Raw genomic sequence first — 22,123 nt, 5'->3', positions numbered from 1 at the left:
AGGAGAAGAATAAGCCCATAACCCTTGTTTTTTATTCGGTTTAAAATTTAATATATAAAAAATGGGATTAGAGATTGGGAGGACATTCTAAAACTTTGTTAATATCACTTGCACATGTCAAATTCATGTATGAGAGCTAGGGTGGTGATAAGGCACCCTCCAATTTGATGTATAGGTAAATATGAAGGGATGAATGTGCAGGAGACTCAGACTCCCATTATTCTCCTTCATGCATAGTGGTGGGAATCACATCATTTTACCTCTCATAAACAAATAGGATAGTCAAATCTGAAGAAAATGTAAAGCAAACTTTACACTCAACCTATCTTCACTCCCGTGCATTTACACCAATGTAAATAAATTGTTGATGATACACTGATGACCCAGTAGTTCCTTTGATTATTTGGCTTCCCTTCCTTTGAGGAGGTTCAGGTTCAAACATGCTGAATGGGAGACCTTACATGTACCATGGTTCAAAGTATTATACTCCTCTGTGTATAGACAGAGGTGTATCAATACTTTCAATATATTTTCCCATTTTTTTAGTTTTTTTTTTTTCGTTTTGTTTTAAGCTTTGATTTTAAATAATATAAAAACATATATGTTATTAAAAAAAACTAAAAAAAGGGTTCCAAAAGCATCTATAAACAAGTGTCTCAAGAACCAAAAGATATTATACGATGCATTCGGAGCATATCATATCAAAATTTTGATCTTGCCATGTACTGAATGAAAGCCAATGGGCCTGCATATGTACCCTTCCGCCTAACCCACTAACCCTCTAACTGGGTTTGGCGTAAGGCACCCCGTCTCTATAGTCGGTTTTTTCCTTTTTAATGATACCTTGTTTATTTCATAATTATGAGAATTTGTTTTGAATCTTTGATAACCATTTCTTAGCTTGTTATATGCTGATTAGTACTAGTCTTGGTAGATATACCATCCATTTTGTTTATCTAGGCGGTGTTTGGAACTAATGCTGTTTCTTGAGGGACTTTTTTTTTTCTTTTTTTGTTTTTTATGAAAAAATGGTGCGGCATTGGTATGTATTTTTCTCAGAAAATATTTTTTCTTTCTTTTTTTTACTTGCTACCATTGTTGTTGCCGCCACATAGACATTTTTCAATGCCATGTCAGTATATTGTTGCTAGCAACAATAAAAAATGAGAATATATAAAAAAATGGGTGTTTTCTCAAACTACACCTTTTCCAATTTTCAAGTTGTAATCTGCAAAAATGCATAATCAAACATCAAATATTTTCTGAAAAAACGGATTTTAGGCATGGTGCTGATGTGCACAGTTTTTTGAAGAAATGGCAATGGCTCCAAACACCTACCTAAACTTAGAAATCAATGAGTGAGGTATTTCATGATCAAATGGGGATTGCCACATAAATTACCAATCTATATCTATATAAGAAAGATGAGTTTAGGGAGGTGGAAGGCCTCTTACCACAAGCCTCACATGAAGTCACCCCTCCTCTCCTTCACACATGGAAAATCGAAAGTAGAGAATTTACTAAAATGAAATACAAAACTTCTAAATTAAGCGTCTTAATCTCTTAGCCTGTGTTTGGTTTGAAGGAAAAAGTAGGGAAAGGAAGGGAAACATAAGCCTTCCCTACTTTTCCTTCAAACCAAACATAGCCTTATATAAAGTCTTATAAATCTCAGTCTCTTATAAAAATCCTTTTAATTTTCTCCATTAAAATCTATCATTACTCTTCTCTAATAAAATTACTCTCTCTCTCTCTCTCACTTCAATAGTCAAGTTTTATAACATTTCCTCTCCCCAATTAAATCCCTCTATTTCCTCTTAAACATGGATCTTGGCCTAGAACCAGACTGATTTTAAAACCCAAATCTAAACAAATTTCTACTCAATGTCATGCATTACTTACTAGTTATTATCAAGAAAAAGTTTTTTAAGCCAAAATTATCAAGAAAAAGTTGAACATTCATTGTTGTCCACTCCATCTCATTCTATTGTTAATATGCCAAAGATGAGACTTAAAAGCAAAAGACTGAACTACTCTGATCTCTAATTATAAAAAAAATAAAATAAAATAAAAGATACTGATTGGTCAAATTAAATGGTTATAAAATTGTGATTATCCAGTCAAATCTTGCTTCTATCTAGACTAGGTCAAATGGGATCCATTAGATGGGACCACTGCATTCCTTGCAATGTAACACCACATTACCAACCACCCACCAGTCACGAATTGAAGAGGGTTCCTATAAAAAAAAATGAAGAAAATTTACAATTGGGAAGTCAATTGCTTGAGCAAAGAGTTAGGTGTAGAGGTGTAGCGACCAACACTAGGCAGATAAAAGAGATCACCCACCTATACGAACAATACTTCAAATCCAATCGACATTCTATATAAATTTAGACTATTGAAAGCTTAATAAAGATTAAATAGGCCATCAAAGTATTAGCAAAAAAAAAAAAAATAGAAAAAGAAGACTTTCATAGCTAAGACAACGTGACACAACTGTGAGTTGTCTTATATTCTTATATTCTGTGCTCTTATTCCTACAAAAATACCGGGGGTTTTGTGTAGTTTAGTGGATTTGTTTTTACCCTCTTCAAACAATTTATATAGTGCAAGAGGATTCTTAGAACAGGGTGTCGTTGTAGTATAGTGGTGAGTATTCCCGCCTGTCACGCGGGTGACCCGGGTTCGATCCCCGGCAGCGGCGTTTTATTATTTTACTTTTTTGCCCAAGCAATGAGTGTGAGAAACTGAGAGTGAGACTATCAAACCCCTTAAATATTGAAGCCCCATTAAATTATTCATTAACTCTATCAATCATGCAACAACCCATTCACGGGTCTCTCTTCTTTGTCCATTCTAAATTCACCTCTCAATCGAATTCTTTCTTTCCTCCTTTGACTGGGTCTCTCTCTCTCTCGAATGTGACAAGCTATTTACTGTTACATATATTCATGTTTTATAAAACGCATAGAATTTAACTTATTGCTATCCCTTTTTTTTTTGGTCTTACATATTAGAGATTAAAGAAGGATCAAGGGGTGGGGACAGAAAAGTTCATGTGAGGTCCACTGACTTCCCACGGAGAGTCTGCATTCATATGGGTTTGATCTCAGTTACTGGATCATCGTTGTTCAATACCTTTTTTTTTACCACAAATTAATTATGGATGAAATTCCAGGCGAATATATTGGATTATGGAACATAGCAAGACATTAATAACAGAATGCGATTACATCACACACATCCACAGAGAAGAAAATCAAGTGGCAAACGATTGCTTACCAAAGGTATGATAGGAAGGAATAGCAATTTGGATGTCGATATGGAATAAGGGAATAACAAGCTAACCCCAGGTTTCTTTAACTCTTTTCTTTGTATTAAAAAAAAAAGAGAAAAGAAGGTGAAATAAGACATGCTTGTCAATAGTGACTATATGATCATGAACCCATACAATATATGAAGTTTCTTCGTCATCATCACCACTACCACCACCAATACCACCATTATTGATTACAAGAAACCTATGAATCATGAAAGCAAAAGCATGAACGGAGCATTTTGTGCCGTTGAAAGGGTTCTGGGTTGTGTATATCGGCCTCAATGTTTTCATGGCAATGGTATAATAGGAGTAGTCACAAGGGGAGATCCTCCCCACAACCCCCAAAACACCAAAAAAAAAAAAAAAATGAAAATACCCTTTGTATTATTATATACATTAAGGGATGGGAGAATGAAACCATCCTAAAAAAATGGTCCCTCTAATTATATTAAGGCTTATGCTATGGGCTACCTTCAACCTTCCAATGAATGATTCTGTTCTGGCTTCATTCCTGATGGTGAATACCAAAGAGACAAGATCTTGGTATTCTGAACCCTACAGATAAGGTGGGACCTATAATAGCTGGTATGAAAGATGTAGTCTTATAGTCCATCTTTTCATGGTCTCACCATGTGTGTAAGGCAAAGAATCCACAAGAGCTGCATACGACTGTAGTTTGTTAGAATTCCTTGTAATAATAATAATAGAGTTGATGATGAAAGCTGAGGATGGAACACAAATTAAAAGCTACTGGTTCTAATGCATGCCTATGTTCATGTCTTGTAACAGTGTTGCTCCCTTTCGGTACAAAAGAAGGAACACTAAAGACAAGAGCTTTCTAAACTGGTCAAGTGATTAGTTTCTAGTTATTTGCAATTGCTGGAATTAAAATAACTAATTAGATCACAATGATGCACTCTAAAAGTAGAAGGGTATTTGTTTGAAAGGCTTTCTGGAAAAATATGAAGAAGTAGATTTCTAATAATCAGAATATTACTCTAAATTAATATAGTGGTTTTGAACGCAATATATATATATATATATATATATATATATATCAGCTTGAGCCATTAGCCTTAGAAATTGGTGAAAAACTAGAATTGCATCAAATTCTATCCAAAATAGGATTGCAAGAATAAATAAAGATGATAGGAAAAAAGAATAAATAAAGATTAATATTCAGACAAAGGTTCCATATATTGTGGCTTTTGAGACCCCATTCAGTGGATTTAGGCTTGTTTGGTTTGATAGAAAATAAGAAATATCTTAAGAATTTCATGGCCTCAACTTTCTGATTCATTCTTATTTTCCATCAAATCAAATACAGTCACAGTCATAGTGTCGGTTGAAAAAGACTAAGAGTTTGATTCCCCTAACAAGGTGATTATTCTAGCAAACTAAGTTGTAAAGCTCAGTGAAACATAAGAAAACATCTTATACAGCAAGGAAAAGGCAAATGAAAAAAAAAAAACTCTGATTTGTAGGCCCAAACTGTTATGCAGTTCAGAGGCCTCTAATTAAATGGTTGCTGAACTTTTACCCACCTGATGAGGATTAGTTTCACTACAGAAATCACCTGCATGGGGTCCACAACTCCACATGCCTGCAATGTGTCTGCAGAGCCTGAAGCCTTTGTGGCCACATACTTGAGAAAAGGGGGAGAGAGAGATTGAAAAAACATATAAAAAGAAAAGGAAAAAAGAGATAGGAAGGAATGATTTTGTGGCTTTTGTTAGATCTTGAGCTGTTTCAATATACACCCACAGGCAACAGGCCACACCGACTCATGAGTGCTCATGAAAGAGCAGAATTGTTTTTTGAGGTAAACAGTGTAGAGACATGGTGTTGGTGGGTTGAAGCACAGAAATGAATGCTGATCTATATTTACCCACAAACTTTGTGGGGAATGAAGATCTTTTCTATAGAAAATAGGAATCCTACAAGGATTGTTTTTTTTTTTTCTATCTTTTGTTTTACTATCAAACTGAGAAGGAAAGAAAAGAAAAGGATCATACTTACGTCCCAATTTTACAGTTTACTTTATCATTTCTTGTCACATCCAAGTTCATCGAGTGGTAAAAATTAAAAATTTCCGTTGCCGGGACTCGAACCCGGGTCTCTCGGGTGAGAGCCGAGTATCCTAACCAACTAGACTACAACGGATTACTGGTTGTTGTCTTGTTTTTATATTTATATGGAATTATATACGAAAAGTGTAATTGCCCTCATAACAACCCACCGTAAAGACTCTGTTCCCGTTCTTCCACTATTCTAATTGAGAAAATTGGTGATTGGGCCCAGTTCAAGAAGTAGAAAATGGGTTGATCAACTAAGCTTTTGCTTTTGAAACCTTTGATAATAATATGGCCATGTGGCGACTAAAATAATGTGAGAAAACATCATGGGAAACAAAGTTCTAATACCAAGTGTAACCAAAAAAAGTATTCCTTGGATCAACCTCAATCACTTGAGGGTCTGAGTGTTTGATGAGAGAGAGATAGATGGGTGTGGGTGTGTTTCACATTTTGGGAATTCAATATTGTCTAATTGTAGAATTTGTGGAATGGAAGGACCCCATCCCAAAGTATGTAACTTTGGTGGGTGCTACAAAATATGGGAACACTAATTTTGGATTTATTTTTTTATCGGTATTTAAACATAAAAATGGACAAACCAACACATTCATTTGGTGTGATGTTTAGTTTGCTTTTGTTTTTGTTTAGATGGAGCTTTCAATGTGTTGTGGGGAATCAGTGGATGAGCTGAGGGAGGGGCGGTGGCCGGTGGTGATTAATTATTCTTTTCCATGGACCTCACGCAATGCCTAAAGATTTTAGCATTATGATCGATATGGCTCACATCCATTGATTCTAATACATCATTTTACGCGTCATGCTTCTTTCTAATGAAAAAAAAAAAAAAAAACCCTCAACCCACTTGATTTAAATTTTATTTAGTTTTGCAAGATTTCTGTTTTTATTGTAGTCATAACTACTGAGAAAATTTACTTTGGTTCGGATTTTTTTTGATAAATTATAAGGAACCTCCCGTACTACAAGGTCAGTGATAAAGACTCTCCTTGTATTTTTATTTTTATTTTTTTTTGTGATAAAGACCCGCTGAACTTTAGTCATTAGACAAAAAAGCCACTTGACTATTAAGTTGGATGATAGAAGTCATTAAATTACCAAAATATGCCACCAAGTTTTCTTTATGTTCTTTTTTCTTGCCTGTCATCTCCTTTCTCTTTCATTCTCTTTGTGCTCCTAAGCCATTCCCTCTTAAACCAGCAAAAGAAGAGGTCCTCAAATACATCATTGATTACACTGTCAACCAATTTTCCCTTCTCCTCTGCATTCTCCCCTAGTTAATAGCTAGATATTGAGAAAAGAACAACAGATACTCTATTCAAGAAAGTGGTAATTGGTAAGTCGTCCTTGTTAATTATTGCTCTTTTCCGATGGAGGAGGAGATATTTAAATGTCGAGAGAGAAGTTCTTCCATGTAATACAATAATCAGACTAAATTGAAATTACCTAACAAATTACTCCAAAATCATTAAGAGCATAAGAAAAAGAAGAGAACATAAATGGGGTTTCAACTATGGTATCCAATGAAGATTTAAATGTCACTTTAAGCATCTCTTGGTAGGTTGTGGTCTTTCTGATGGTAGAGTGGCCATAGGCCCTCGTTTAATCCTCAACATGTTGGAATATCCAATGGTCATGTGACAAGCCACATGTTGATGGTTGATGGTTGTCTCCGTGCAATACTCTCACACACAATCATTCATTTTAAATAATTACCTATTTATTTATTTTTTATAAAAATAAATTTATTTGATTGTTTATTTGAAAACATTTTTATGCATGGAGATACCAATGTTGTTGGATTATTTGGATCCATATTGTAGTTCTTATTGGGTCAATGGATATCCATTTGACCCAGTGTAGACTGGGTGACCAAGTGGTTAGATCTTTGGTCAACTTGAGACACTTGTCTCAAATCTGATGGAGCATAAATTCTAATGCTTGTCTCAATTGGTTATTCTGGTAAATGTTGTTCCTAATGTCAAAGAACTTAACGTTGGAGGAACAACTATTTAAGGGATCTCTCCCGAGTGCTTCAACACAATGAGAAAAGCCCTTTACTGAGAAAGGAAAATTATCCTTTCAGCTTTAGCTCTAATCAGATTAAGCTACTCTCTCTTACATATTGTTTGAGAGGTTGGTGTCTCGGGTCCAATATTGTAAAACTGCTCTCATTCTATTTGCATGCAGGTAAAACCACCAGAGACTTCAGCTATTCGATTCTACATGCACTTGGACCAATACTTTCATCCAGCGGCTTCCTTGTTTTAAATACCAATGGATTCAAGCAGAAGTCATTGAACACAGTCTACACAGGGAATACCTTTCGGTGTTGTTAGAGCTTCCACGCTTGGCTGTTTTGGATGCCCTATATGAAATGAAAGTTTTTCCATCTCGTCCGTGAGCACAGAACAGAGTATATACACTGGAAAAAGAAAATAGAACTGGCCTTGCTCGAGCTCTACGCCGGTTGTTAAACCAGGAAATCGGTGACCCACGTTCAGATCACTGGAATCATACACGAATTGGCAGGGATTCTCTTGGCTAATTATTTAAAACCAAATTTATTGTATAATAATAAAGTAGTGAAAGCCAATAATATTGGTGAAAAAAATATTAGTAAAATAATTATAATAACAAAAGATTTACCCAAGAATAACGAAACTTTGAAAGTTTTCATCGTGGAGCAAGGGTATGATTTATGAAATGGTAGAAATTTTTAAATTTTAAAAATATTGATACGATGTATATATCTTTATACTTTCCATGAGTTTTATAACATTAATAAATTTAAATCAAAATACCATATATCATATATGTAGTCATACATAATAGGTGTTCTTCACTAGTATATATAGTATATTTTATTTTTAAATTAATATGAATAGATGTGGATGACAAAATATGTATAAAAGGCATGGATGAAGTATATGTAATTTCAAAAAAGATATTTAGCCAAGAAAATAAAATTTAATATACATTAATATGCATTTGCAGTTTTGGACATAGAAACATGTGAACCTTTTCATGCTAAAGACAGTTTTAAATAGAACTTTACTAAAATCTTTTCAGTTTGATGAGAAATAAAGAGAGAAACAGAATGTTGAGGGAAAATTCTTCATAAAACTTGTGAAATTCCTTAATAAAAAGTTGGCTTAAAGTATATAAAAAACTCCCCGGAGAGGTTTTTATTAAAAAGAAATTTCAAATTTCAAAGGAGGTTTTATGATTGTCAGAAACCTTAGTGGAAATTCAAAGGAGGTTTTACCTGCACATTTTTTTTAATTACAGTAATTGAACCGAACGGTCCAACCCAACATGGTTATGTTGACGAAAAAGTCTAAAATGACCTGCTTTAACTTTCCAGAGACATGCACTTTGCCTCAAAGTTTGTAAAAGAAATCATAATTTAGATTTGGGCGCTACATTTCTTTGATTAGTGGGTCCCATCATCGGTGGTGCAAATGGGGGCCCACCTTCCTTTTAAAACCCAAAAGAAATAAAAGTGCTTAACCAGTAAGTGAATCTTTTTATATGATGATGATGATGACGATGTTTAGAAGGTGTGAGTGAATCCTGCTCTAAATTAAAGCTTTGCCGCGTTGGTAGGACCCCTACCGGAGTCTGTTGGTTGACGACAGCGTTCAAGGACTACTGTAGCTTGTAGGCAATGAATTAATTCGCTGTCCTTTCTTTGTCAAATCAACGGTGTGGACCGATCAAGGTGTATATTATATTTTATTTAATTTTTTAGGTAAATTACAAAATAATATAGGTTAATATACCTCCTCACTTTGCCTTAAGTACCCCTGGCCATTATCAAATAATATAATGTGTTAAATTATTAAAATGTTTATCTGAACTTTTTTTATTTTCCTTTCTCTTAAATTCTAATAGACCAAAAATACCTCCATTTTTTTTAAATGAAAACATCTATAATAACAAGAATTTTTTTACTAGCATAAAAAGGTTTTATTTTAAATTCGTGATTTATTTTGCTGATTCTTTTATTGGCAAAACATGCTCTCATATTGTTGATTTGTCTCAGTATTGTTGATTTGAACACATGGTCGACTCCTGATTTTCTGCTTGAGACCTTGTTATCCAATTGAAATTCTGAGCAAATTCGTTAATGAATTGCCTCCAGTATTTTGTTGGATGGCTTTTTGCCTTGGAAAAAAAAATCCATTCCTTTCTTCAACAAATAAAAAGTAAATGAAATTATAAATATAAACTGAAGACTAAACCATTTTTATCTTCGTGTCATGGGCCACTAGCTCGACCTGCTGGGTCTCCGGGTTGAATGATTAAGACTGTGCCACATCATTATCTATTATATTATGTATATATGCACATATATGTGTGTATATATATATATATATTTCAGATATGTTATATATAAATATATTTGCCACAACATTAGAAATAAATTAAGTATATATAAATATATTTCAGATATGTTATATATATTATTTTATATTTAATATATGATTTTTAATTCAGTTATTATTATTTTTTATTTATACAAATATTAAAAATCACAATTTGAGGTTAAAAAAGAATTTTTTTTTACAAAAAATATCGAGACAAGGTGATATAAACATCTTAGGATGCATAGATCTGGAAAAGTTACCTAAAATAAAAAAAAAAAAAAAACAATCAGCCTAATCAAACATTGGAATGTAAAATTACGGCCTTCATAAATTTTATATACATTGAATATACAACAATTGAACCGGCCGAATCAACGGGGGTTGAAAACATTGAAAAAAAATTAAACAACTGACAATCTTTTTCCAAGTTAAGTGATGTAACTCTAAGGAGGGATATATTTGCAAAGTAAAAATTCAAGGGATCATCTTTGTCCTTTATTAATGATCCAATAATACAGGGGGATCTTTATAATTTACTCCAAATATTTTTTGATAAACATATTCATTTAATTGGAGCACAGCACAGATTCACAGAGAAACCGTATTCAAAGTAATCAGAATTGTTTTTGAATCCTAAGACCGTCATTGAGGTCGTTGGCACATGACCGCACGTTTAGGCTCTGACGTGTACTTTGCGAGGAGTGAAAAACTTTCTTAAATTTTTAATTTCAATTAATTCGATCGAGTGGAGAGGAAAGAGGGTGGACCGGGGACGGCATCCGAGTTTGAACTTTCAAATGGTGGTAATAATTGGTTTAATTGGGTGGGAGAAATTGATACAGAGATACACAGATCGGTGAAAGAACACTCCCAAGTCCCAAGTTCGAGACTTTTGGTGTTGACGACGAGACACCACCACAACGAGCGCGCTCCCATTGGTCAGACCATGACAACCCTACCCTACTTGATAATTGGATTTGGGTCACCAGTGTTTATTATTCGTTGATTTGATCGGAACCGTTGAATTGAATTCATGGTGGGACCATAATCTTTTGTTTATCAAAAGCAGTGAGTACGACGACCTCAGTAGTGATTATCCACTCAATCAGTATTTAGCATAGATGGAAATGGGATTGGGAGGGAGCAGAAGTCAAAGAGTGGGTGATTAACATATTATAATTTTGGCAATTACACTAGATAAGACAAAAGAGAAAGCTACAACAGCCCATGCAACTCCTGGGAAGTCGTGGTAGTGGCCTCGATTGTGGTAAGTTTCTCCCTTTTCCAAAGCTCCGATTCTTCTGATCTGCTTTCCTTTCTTTACGATAAACCCCGCGACACACTGTACTACGGTACCGATCCTTCATGGAGAATTTATACTATACTCAATTTGCCGCGTGTTATTGATGGAAAATGGGTTGCAGTGTTGGTGGGCCATATCTTTGCTTCTATTTCCATCGGTCATCAAATCAAGTGGCAGGGCATAATTGTGATTCACCTCAGTCCTCAATCTAGCGAGCACGCTTTGGTTCGTGGCAGAAGTCATTCAATCTTTTTTGTTTTTCCACCGGGTCGTTAGAGTATTTTTCATTTGCTCTGAGTGTTGGTTGGTTGTGCTGCTGTACACGATTGAGTACCTCCATTTCACGCCTTCGGACATTTCATAAAGGATGTGTACACCCTCTGACCCCGATTTCACGCTAAGCACCTGGTTCCAATTTCCCTGCCCAATCATATCATGTTTTTTTTCTCCTTGATCTGTTGGTCATCACTGTCGGGCCCATAACTCGCCTTGTAAGTTCCCAGAGAAATAGAAATAACTAATCAGAACACTGTGAATGACCTCAAAATTGCCACGTGGCAAATTTTATGGAGTAGCTTTCAGTTCCAGTGGTAACTGGTAAATGAAAGAATGAATTCTATAATTCTCCGTTTGTATGTAGTGTGAACTGACACGTGTGCTTAGCTAAGCCACGGAGACCGCAGACGGCAGACACATGGTGTTACCAATTACCATCACCCATAAAGAGAGTATAGGCGTTAAGCCGACATGGAAAATTCAAACCACCCACTCTCTCTCTACGTGGACTCTGGCCTCTCTATGTAGCTGTTACCTCTCAATTCAAAATTCGACGTCTACTTTTGGTACATTCAGCTTCCCTTCAAAGCAAGTAATATTGAATAGCCATATTGCACTATTGTAGTATAGGGTCCCACCATCATCTTTTCTTTTGCCACCTGTCAGATTCTAATGGTTGTAACAAGGACTGATGGTTACAAATTTTTTTTACAATCCCTGGTTTTAAAAGATAGCTGTGTTACCTCTCATTTTAAATCAAAACCGGGTAGTTGAACCATTCAACCCAAGACCCAGCGGTTTACAATGTCGTATTTCCGAACCACAATGAGGGATTGGTCTGCCTAAAAGAAAGAAAAATAGTATCACACAAAGCTCAAATAAATCGTGTAGAGAAATTTCTACTTGTGCTTGATTTAACCCTAGTACATTTTCCACATGATAAGAAGGTGATATGGGGAACAGCAGGACCCAATTTTGGCTGATCATGCCTAAAAATCACATGGAATAGCTTGATCCAATCCATTTTTTGAAAAAAAAGTAATGATAATAATAAAAATAACAACAAGGAATGGAGTCTCTTCTAAGAAAAGGGTGAAATAGATATGCAAGATTAGTCAGTGGAGGCATGATAATAATAAAAATAACAACAAGGAATGGAGTCTCTTCTTCATCTTCTTCATCCAGCAAATTTCACAAGGTGACCCCCTGTACTGCTGCAAGTATACATAGTATCTAGTGATGGATTTGCTTGACACAGCTGGAGGAAAACTCAACATTTCAGCCTCAAGTACTGGACCACATTATAATATCGCCAATTTTTATTTAAATTTCATCTGAGCCTTGTTTTGTCATTCTGTTCTAGTATCATATCCATCGTTAAATAAATATAATAAAAAAATCTATCCTTAAATAAATACCAAAAAAATCCATTATTAAATTCTTGACGCTTATATTATTTTTTATTACTTCTAACAGGGTTGAAGTCAGTTATAGGGCGGGGAACCTTGTCCACCCTCTCCAATTTTTCTTCTTTTTTTTTTTTGGCTAAACCATTCGGTCTCCGAACTTTTCAGAAAATATGTTACTGGGTGGGGTGGAGTGAGCTTAATACTTGACCTCCACCCTGACTCAATTCGGTTTGTTGAATCCCCAAATTTAAATTCAACCTATTTCATTATTTTTTTTTGGATCAATCTAATTCCTTTGGATTGGGTTCTCATGTTGGGCTTCAAATTGGAATGGCTTATTTATTGAATAATACCTTAAATAGAGTTCATGTTTTTCAACCCTAGGAAAACTTCTAACCGATTTTTTTGTTGGATAAGCACTTCAGAGTATTTTGTCTGATTTCCATTCTCCATTCTCCTATCTTTTGGCCCCTCAAGAGAAAATTTTTGACTCCTCTATTGACTTCCATCAAGTTCTTTTCAATTTGCTCTTTGTTCTTCTAAGTTCTTACCCCTTTTAACTTATAACTTTTTTTTTTTTTTTCTAATATGGTCTTATGAAAAACCAAATTAAATCCTTTAGAATGAAACGTAGTTGACTGAATGAATCAAAACCTAGGTAAATGATATCTATCTTCCAGGTGAATTAATTTTCCTTCATGAGAAAGATTATCAACACTAGAATGGAAGAAATTTATCCCTTTTAATAACAAGTTCTAAAGATGCATGAACAATTGAACATTATCATAATTATATAAAATATATAAATATAGATAAATTCATTTACCCAAAATAAGTAACTTCCCAAGAAGCAAAGAGGTCTAACGGTCTAATTATATTTATATTTACATTCTTCCCAAACTGAGGATCAGTGATGGATTTATTAGTTCATATTCGTTCAAATAAGATTTGTAGCTGCTAAATGAATTCTGGTGTAAAAAGTGTTCAAGGTGCGATCTACAAAATGGGATACTCTCTGTATTTCTGTATTATTAAAAGAAATCATAGATTTTTCGTTATTGACTCGTTGCTCGTTGCATTTAAAGCATAGTAATAAGATAACTATATAATGCATTCTATTATATTAAATTCATTAATTTCTCTATCTTTCCTAGTTTAATATATAGTGCCGGTGGCCGGTGGTTGCCCGTGTCTCTAAGGGTCTATATTCCAAATTAGCTGAACTCAGATGGGGCCTACAATGTTAGCCAATCTGGTTCATCTGATTTGGCAACTTCCAGTTCATCCTCCTTCGCCAGGTGAGAGACTGACAGTGGATTTTCTAGGGAATGGAGTAGATCTAGGATAGGTGCCACATGGAGATTGGTGGGCCCAGAACATAACAACAAAAACAGGTTGGAAATGGTGCTGATTTAGCCAGGGCCAGATCTTTATGCAGGAAATACACGGTCCATACCCTGTACATAGACGTGGCAAAAAGTTGACCCAATCTGGGAATTCAATCCAACCTAACTCGAAAAAATAGGGTTTGAGTCTCATATTTAGTTATCGGAATGTAAAAATGATTGAACCCAACTCAATCCAAAAAAAACTGGGTTGGGTCATGGGTCAATTCGTTGACTCAATTGTCAAGTCTAATTGGATTATTTATGCATTCTTAGAAATTTCCACTGTTTAATTTTTTCTATTTAATCTCTACTTTTTAGTGTTTATTCTTTAAATTATTAAATATTCAAAATTTTTATTTTATATTTGGAATTTAAAAGTTAATTCTTTTAATTTTGACATTCTTCATGTAATTTTTCTTTATTTTTTAAATTTCAATTATTTGGATGACTCAAATTGACCCATGGCCAACCCTAACCGGAATATTTAGAATTAGGGTCTAGCATTTGAAAATCCAACCCGAAACCCAAAATAAACTCAAATTACCTTAACTCAACCCGAACCCGGCCTACCCTACCCAATTGCCAGGTCTACCAGTACAGATTGTGGCTGGCTTGTGATTTGTTCGGAAATTTGTCGAAAAAGGGAAAATTTGGACGATTTCTACATTACGGAGAGACAGGAGTTTGGAGACCACAGTTTTCACACGTTTTTGGTTTTCCTCTCTTTTATCTCTCTTTTCTCTTTCCACCTTACTATCCCAATGGGCTGAATTTGTTTATAATAATAAAATAATAAATAATAATAATTAAGGAATAGTATATAATCAATCTAACGTCCATTCGTCCTCACAAATTCGAAAATTTCCTTAAAATATTAGTCATCCAGTTCGATCACTTCACCCGTAATCCAACGGCTCCTCATCATCTAGTTCAATCACTTGGTTTAGTTTCATACAAACCGTTTTATCTGTATAAGAAGATGTATGGGCTTATGATCGCCACCTCAATGCGCCTGCTCCCCACCGGCCCCCACCTGCATGGGATTCTATCTCTTACCGCTGAGATCGTCCACACTGTACTGCTGGATCCACTCGAAATGCACTGAATCAAAGCGGGACCCAGTTTCTCCTGTTGACCACTGACGGACTTCAGTCAATGCTCAAGGCTGCCTGACACTGACTGTACATAAGGCAGTTAAGATATTGACACATGGGCAACATACACTCGTTTCATAGGTTAGATTCGGTCCTACAGTCATTTGCTACCGTCTGATCATTGATGAACGGGCCAAACAATTTCATTGTAAGAAAACAGAATTCTTGGTTTGAACTTCGAAGTGGTAGACTGTCAAGCATAGATTTTCGGTTTTTCCCTCTAAGCAATTTAGCGTGAGGCAGAGCACAAAGTAATGGTGAATGGCGCAGTGGATTGTGCGGTGTGCACTCTGCAGTCTGCAGATTTGCGTACCGTACGCACTCCTCGCGCATGTTTACAAATTCCAAAATAAGCTTCCGAAATTTGAAAATATCAGCACTCAGCACTTCAGCAGAAGCTGAGAGGACTTTCGATAATGGGAAAAAAAAGGAAAAGTTGGCAGACGAACCGGGAGAAACCGGTCGAACCGTGTCTCTCACCCCATTTCGTTGGCAAATGGCAAATGGGCAACTTGCTTAAAAAGTTACCATCATTTGCATCTTAGTAAGTTAAAGTAGGTCAAGACCTATTGACCATTCGATGTCATTATAACAGTCTCGGGATCCACAATCATAATGATGCGACGGGTACGCTCGACTAGTATCCTCCTTCTTCGACTCTCTCTCTCTCTCTCTCTCTCTCTCTTATTATACAAAACCAAAATCGTGTCTTCTTCTCTCCGTTGTCCCTCTCGCAAGTCTCGAGAGACAAACAATGCTTCTGCTACTGTTCTTTCTTCTTTTGCCTTCTCAGGTTCTCTCTCTAAACCAGGAAGGTCTGTATCTACAACGAGTCAAACTCGGATTCGATGACCCGGATGGCGCCCTTGCCGACTGGAGCGAGAGAGACGACACTCCATGTAACTGGACGGGCATCCGCTGCGACTCCAGTACTCCTCCTTCGGTTATCTCAGTCGACCTCTCCAGTGCCAACGTCGCCGGTCCTTTCCCAACTATCATCTGTCGTCTCCGCAACCTTGCTTTCCTCTCCCTCTACAACAACTCCATCAACTCTTCTCTTCCCGTTGAAATCTCTGCTTGTCGGAATCTCCGGGACCTCAACCTCGCCCAGAACTATCTAGTGGGTCCTATCCCGGCCTCGCTTGCCGAAATCTCAACTCTTCGCAGCCTTGACCTGTCAGGAAACAACTTTTCCGGCGACATCCCGGAGAGTTTTGGGCGATTCCAGAGACTTGAGGTGCTCTCCCTCGTTGAGAATCTCCTCAATGGCCCCTTTCCTTTATTTCTCGGAAACATTTCCACTCTTAGGCAACTTAATCTATCTTACAACCCATTTACGCCGAGTCCAATTCCGCCCGATCTAGGTAACTTGACAAATCTGGAAGTTATCTGGCTTACTCAGTGCAATCTTGAGGGTCAGATTCCTGACTCGGTCGGCCGGCTTAAACGTCTGACGGACTTGGACTTAGCGTTGAACAACCTTGTCGGTCGGATTCCAGAGTCGATTACTGAGCTTTCGAGTGTTGTACAGATTGAGCTTTACAACAATTCGTTGTCCGGTAATTTGCCAAGGGGAATGTCTAAAATGACGGCATTGCGGAGATTCGATGCTTCCACGAACCGTTTAGAGGGACCAATTCCTGTTGAATTGTGTAGCTTGCCACTCGAGTCGCTGAATTTGTATGAGAACAACTTTGAGGGAACTGTGCCAGAAAGTATCGCTCTGTCGCCGAATCTATACGAGTTGAGACTCTTTAGTAACCGGCTTACCGGAGAACTGCCGAAGGATCTCGGGAAGAATTCCCCGTTGATGTTGATAGATGTTTCAGAAAATCAGTTATCCGGTGAGATTCCTGCTAATTTGTGCGAGAAAGGTTTGCTAGAAGAGCTTCTGTTGATCCAGAATTCGTTTTCTGGGAAAATTCCTGAGAGCCTTGGTCAGTGCCGAAGCTTGAATAGAATTCGTTTGTTAAATAACAAGCTCTCCGGTGAAGTCCCGGCGGCGTTCTGGGGCCTTCCGCGTGTCTCTTTATTTGAGCTTGCTGGAAACTCGTTTTCTGGTGGGATCCCTAAGACAATCTCCGGCGCCTTTAATCTTTCGGTCCTGCTTATTTCGAATAACCAATTTACAGGGAACATCCCAGAAGAAGTTGGATCGTTGAATAATCTCGTTGAGTTCTATGCTGGTGATAACCGGCTGAGCGGCCCGTTACCTGCAACACTGGTGCATCTTACTGAACTCATCACGCTTGATCTTCACAATAACCAGCTCTCAGGTCAGCTTCCATTAGGAATCCGGTCAATGAAGAAGCTCAATGAACTGAACCTCTCCAATAATAGACTAGCCGGTGAAATTCCAGAGGACCTTGGGACATTACCGGTACTTAATTACCTTGATCTCTCGGGCAATCTTTTCTCTGGGGAAATCCCACTTGAATTGCAGAACTTGAAGCTTAATCGTTTCAACCTTTCAAACAATCTCCTATCTGGAGATATTCCCCCTCTCTACGCTAAAGATGCTTACAGGGGTAGCTTCTTGGGCAATCCTGGTTTATGCAAAGATTTGGCAGGTCTGTGTCCAACCAAAACTGAAGTGAAAAGCCAGGGCTTTGTTTGGCTGCTAAGGTCAATCTTTATACTTGCTGCTCTGGTCCTTGTCGTTGGGGTTGCCTGGTTTTTGTGGAAGTACAGGAATTACAAGAAGGAAAAGAATGGTGTCGATAAATCGAAATGGACGCTGACGTCCTTCCACAAACTGCGCTTCAGTGAATATGAGATCTTGGATTGCCTCGATGAAGATAACATGATCGGTAGTGGCGCTTCTGGGAAGGTCTACAAGGCTGTACTCAGCAATGGAGAGACAGTTGCTGTGAAGAAGCTATGGGGTGCATCCAAGAAAGGAGATGACAGTGGTGATGTTGAGAATGGCAGGATGGCGGATGATGGGTTTGAGGCAGAGGTGGAGACGTTGGGGAAGATCAGACATAAGAACATAGTCAAGTTATGGTGCAGCTGTACAACTCGGGATTGCAAGCTTCTTGTCTACGAATACATGCCTAATGGAAGCTTGGGGGATTTGCTTCATAGCAGTAAGGGAGGCTTGTTGGACTGGCCTATAAGATACAAGATTGCTGTGGATGCTGCGGAAGGTCTTTCATATCTGCATCACGACTGTGTCCCTCCAATTGTTCACAGAGATGTGAAATCCAACAATATCTTGTTAGATGAGGAGTTTGGGGCTCGTGTGGCAGATTTTGGAGTTGCCAAGGTTGTGGATATGGTTGGAAAAGGGCCCAAGTCAATGTCTGTCATTGCTGGTTCTTGTGGTTACATTGCTCCAGGTTAGTGAAACTCGATCACTTGATCCTTTATGCATATCTTCATCTTACATCTTCCATTTTCCGGTTTGAGTATAGTAATCGTTTGTTTTTATGCTCATAAATTTCAGATAAAATGGTTCCAAGATGTTTTTTTCTTAAATCCTTTGATCCGTGATACTTACTTTGTTCATCTATTATACTGCTTTTGATTTGAAAGCTCTGTTTACTGTGGCCTATCTTTTGTTTATTACAAAATCGTCTTCTGGTTTGGGATTTGCTTTAAGCTTGGACCATTAACCTATCACGGTTACTGGTTTGCTTGTGATCCATTCAAGAAATTAATTTTATTTGTTCTCTTTCTCTTTCATTTTTTGAATAATCTGTTTTTTCTTTTTTTTTTTTCTTTTTTTTTCCTGTTAAACTTGTTGCAGAATATGCATACACGCTTCGTGTAAATGAGAAGAGCGACATATACAGCTTCGGGGTGGTTCTTCTTGAGTTGGTTACAGGGAGACTTCCTGTTGACCCCGAATTCGGAGAGAAAGACTTGGTTAAGTGGGTCTGCACCACCATGGATCAAAAAGGTGTTGAGCATGTGCTTGATCCCAAACTTGACCTTTGTTTCAAGGAAGAAATATGCAAGGTCCTTAATATTGGGCTCCTCTGCTCCAGCTCTCTCCCCATCAACCGTCCCTCCATGCGAAGGGTGGTGAAGATGCTGCAGGAAGTGGGTGCAGAAAACAAGCCCAAGGCTGGAAAGAAGGATGGGAAGTTGTCACCCTATTACTACGGGGATTCAACTGATCTGGGTAGTGTGGTTTAACAACTCAGTGCAAGGTTTTGCAGAGACAATCTTAAAAAGGAAGTGGGAAGAAAACTGCTTTTCCTCTGGTTCATTTACTAATTTTAAGCCCCTCTTGCTGTTTGTGTCATGGAGGGAGATTGGGAGAAGAAGAAACATGGAGAGGGTGAGAGCTCGGTGGAGTTTGTGTTTCTATTAAGGTGCTGGTGTTGTATACTGTAAATTAATTAACCCCTTAAAAGTTTTCTTAAACAAGCTTTAAGAAAGCTATCTATAGTAAGACCTCTCATCAGTAGTAGAGTGCTGGTTGCCTTTTTTTTTCCCTTTTTTTTCCTTCTTCTCGGATATGGCAGATGATTATTAACATTGGCACTTGTACCTGTATTGGTAATTGCAGTTAATGCTAGTGAAACAAAGCATGGGCTTGTCTTTTCTTCTACATTACTGTTATTTCATGGAGGATTAAATGCTGTGTCTACTGTCCTCTGAAACTGCACTGAAAATTTGACCTACATGTGGTTGCAGAGCTATGCCAGTTAATTAAGGCAGTTGCCAGTTGGTTCTCTCTTCCATCTTGATCATTTCATGGTCCTTCCGATTTAGTGAAAGGCCCCCCTACTTCCGCTGTCTGTTTCTCATTCAATGGTAGCTCTTGCTTTTGGTCTCTGTAGCACCTGGTCTCCTGTAAATTTCTGGGCAACCATAAAACCCCACAAAAGTTCTCCAAGGAGTTTTCAAATTATTCTCATCAACAGAAGATTTACTATTTGTCCATCTTTCTCATACAGTGATGCAAATGACAAGAAAAATAAAAAAAAGATTTTCCCTTCCATGATCTGTCAACGGTGATATCAACCTTTTTCTTTTCCCTCTTCCATGATCAGTCAATTGTCAATCATGGGAATTGTATTCTTCGTAGGCGGTTCACATGATTTCTATCCTCGGAACTGATTCTCACGCTTCAATTCATTCATGGAAGCCACTAGCCAGAGACCTGACCCGGGAATTTCTGTTGTTTTAAGTTTCATTGATACTCCTACTCAGCATGTTATATTTGTAATGTAATCAAACAGTATCACCTTTTTTTCAGGGTCCTTGTGCTGTACCCAGCAGACATGGAGTGTCTGAACATGCAGCCAGTCCAACTCAAGGCCAAGGAGGTTTGGTAGTTTTAAGTAGTCTGCAGTTCTACTGTAAGAAGCCATGTCTGTTCCTTACAAAATGAGTCCTACGTCAGACTGACGTGGTGTTTCATGGTTGGCCCAGTATCTGGAGGTTTGACATCAACATTCAGTGAATGAGTGAACTGTCACCGAAATTAAAAACTTAAAAATTGAAATGAAGTACTGAAAGTTTTAGGGCTCCCTGACTTCCCTCCAAGCCCCAACAAGTTCTTAAAAGTGGGTCCTTCCTCACTAAATGAGTAAATGACCATGGCCCATTAACCAGTTTGAGTGAGTTGGGCCCACCAAGCCCATCTCTCCATCCTTCTCTCTCATTCTCTGGTCAATAAAGATGAAATGCCCACCGTGCACGTGTAGACTGTTGATAAGTCCAGGGATGCCCAGCTCAGCAAAAATTATTAAATGATGAGGTTGACTTGACCAAGTTAAACTTTTCCAATTCTTATCTTTATGTTATGATGGGCCCAAATAGGCAAAATCTTAGCCCACTAAAATTTATTAAAACTCAGCTGACGAGACCAACTTGAGAAGTAGAGAATAAAGTTTTAAAAGGCAAACCTAACCAAGCATAACTGTCACATTAAACATCGAAAGGGTGATAGCTTAGAAGAATTACAGACATTTGAGTGGATGTAAATGTCATAATCTTCCTCATTGATCCATCAATAAATTACTCATGGAAGGCAGAGGTCACCGTGCCGCCCAGCTGTATCTACTGTATACACACCATCAGAAATTATAACATGGACCCTCCAACAAAAACTTATTCTTTTTTTTTTTCAACAAGAAGATAGATAATAAGGAAGCAGATAAAGGGGCTCTATCTCTGTCCTCAAATTAATATTTGAATACCACAGTGACCTTTGTTTATAAGCCAATCTGCAGCTTGATTACCTTCTTCTACCGTCGAGATCTAGCAGCTTCTCCGGCAAGGATTACCACGACCCAACAGAAGTTGGATTGTCAAGTGGAGTCACCTGCGATCACCACATGATTACAGTGGAGCTGGGAGTTGGGTCGATATATAGCTCGTGGGCTTCCAGAGCTGCCCCCATTTCAGCTACAGTATCCTTTGATGGCTTTAATCATTTGGGCTAAGCAAGTAAAGGCGCCTAGGCTGTCATCGGATTATTGGATTCATCTAAATCCTGTAATATCATTAAAACAAAATCGTAATTTTTACTCAAAAGTTTTGATTTATAATCTATAAAATTTAAAATTTTATTTCAAAAATTTTGAAATAATCTATAATTTATTCAGAACAAATGAAAACCGTGCATGAGAGCTCTATGGTTAAGAGGAAAACCTAAGCAAGAAAGTAACGTGACAATGAAAAAAGAACGGCGGCAACAACTTGATTGTTGCAGAGAGTGAGAGTTGAGAGAGGAGGGAATGGCAGCAACTTGGCAAATGGCAATGCAAGTTAGGTGACGGCAAGAGAGGAGAAGTGAGAAGAAAGTGTCGATTGTTGAAGTGTTAAGTGAGGGTTTAGGATTTTAGGG

The 22,123-nt window shown here is 37.4% G+C and overlaps 1 protein-coding gene and 2 non-coding genes across 3 annotated transcripts; 2 read left to right on the top strand and 1 right to left on the bottom strand.

The window, feature by feature from the left end:
• Positions 1-2,635: 2,635 nt before the first annotated feature.
• On the top strand, positions 2,636-2,707 carry TRNAD-GUC (transfer RNA aspartic acid (anticodon GUC)). The gene has a single exon. It is a non-coding gene; the product is annotated as a tRNA-Asp (tRNA).
• Positions 2,708-5,412: 2,705 nt separating this feature from the next.
• TRNAE-CUC (transfer RNA glutamic acid (anticodon CUC)) lies at positions 5,413-5,485 on the bottom strand. Its single transcript has one exon. It is a non-coding gene; the product is annotated as a tRNA-Glu (tRNA).
• A 10,388-nt stretch (positions 5,486-15,873) lies between these two features.
• On the top strand, positions 15,874-19,876 carry LOC148877659 (receptor-like protein kinase HSL1). The gene is made up of 2 exons (XM_088942274.1): positions 15,874-18,656; positions 19,067-19,876. Exons 1-2 carry the CDS (start codon positions 16,070-16,072, stop codon positions 19,456-19,458), a joined length of 2,979 nt encoding a protein of 992 aa, XP_088798400.1. The 5' UTR covers positions 15,874-16,069; the 3' UTR covers positions 19,459-19,876.
• The last annotated feature ends 2,247 nt before the right edge of the window (positions 19,877-22,123 follow it).

This window comes from Nelumbo lutea, chromosome 1 (assembly GCF_056320005.1).
Source record: "Nelumbo lutea isolate HS-2025 chromosome 1, American lotus-T2T, whole genome shotgun sequence".
Taxonomy (NCBI): Eukaryota; Viridiplantae; Streptophyta; class Magnoliopsida; order Proteales; family Nelumbonaceae; genus Nelumbo; species Nelumbo lutea.
This window is presented reverse-complemented; position numbering and strand designations above follow the sequence as displayed.

Excerpts from the sequence above, each read along its gene's own strand:
- LOC148877659 (XM_088942274.1), top strand. The coding sequence starts at position 16,070 with ATGCTTCTGCTACTGTTCTTTCTTCTTTTGCCTTCTCAGGTTCTCTCT. Across the intron at positions 18,657-19,066 it reads TTGTGGTTACATTGCTCCAG|AATATGCATACACGCTTCGT; the intron begins GTTAGTGAAACT and ends AACTTGTTGCAG.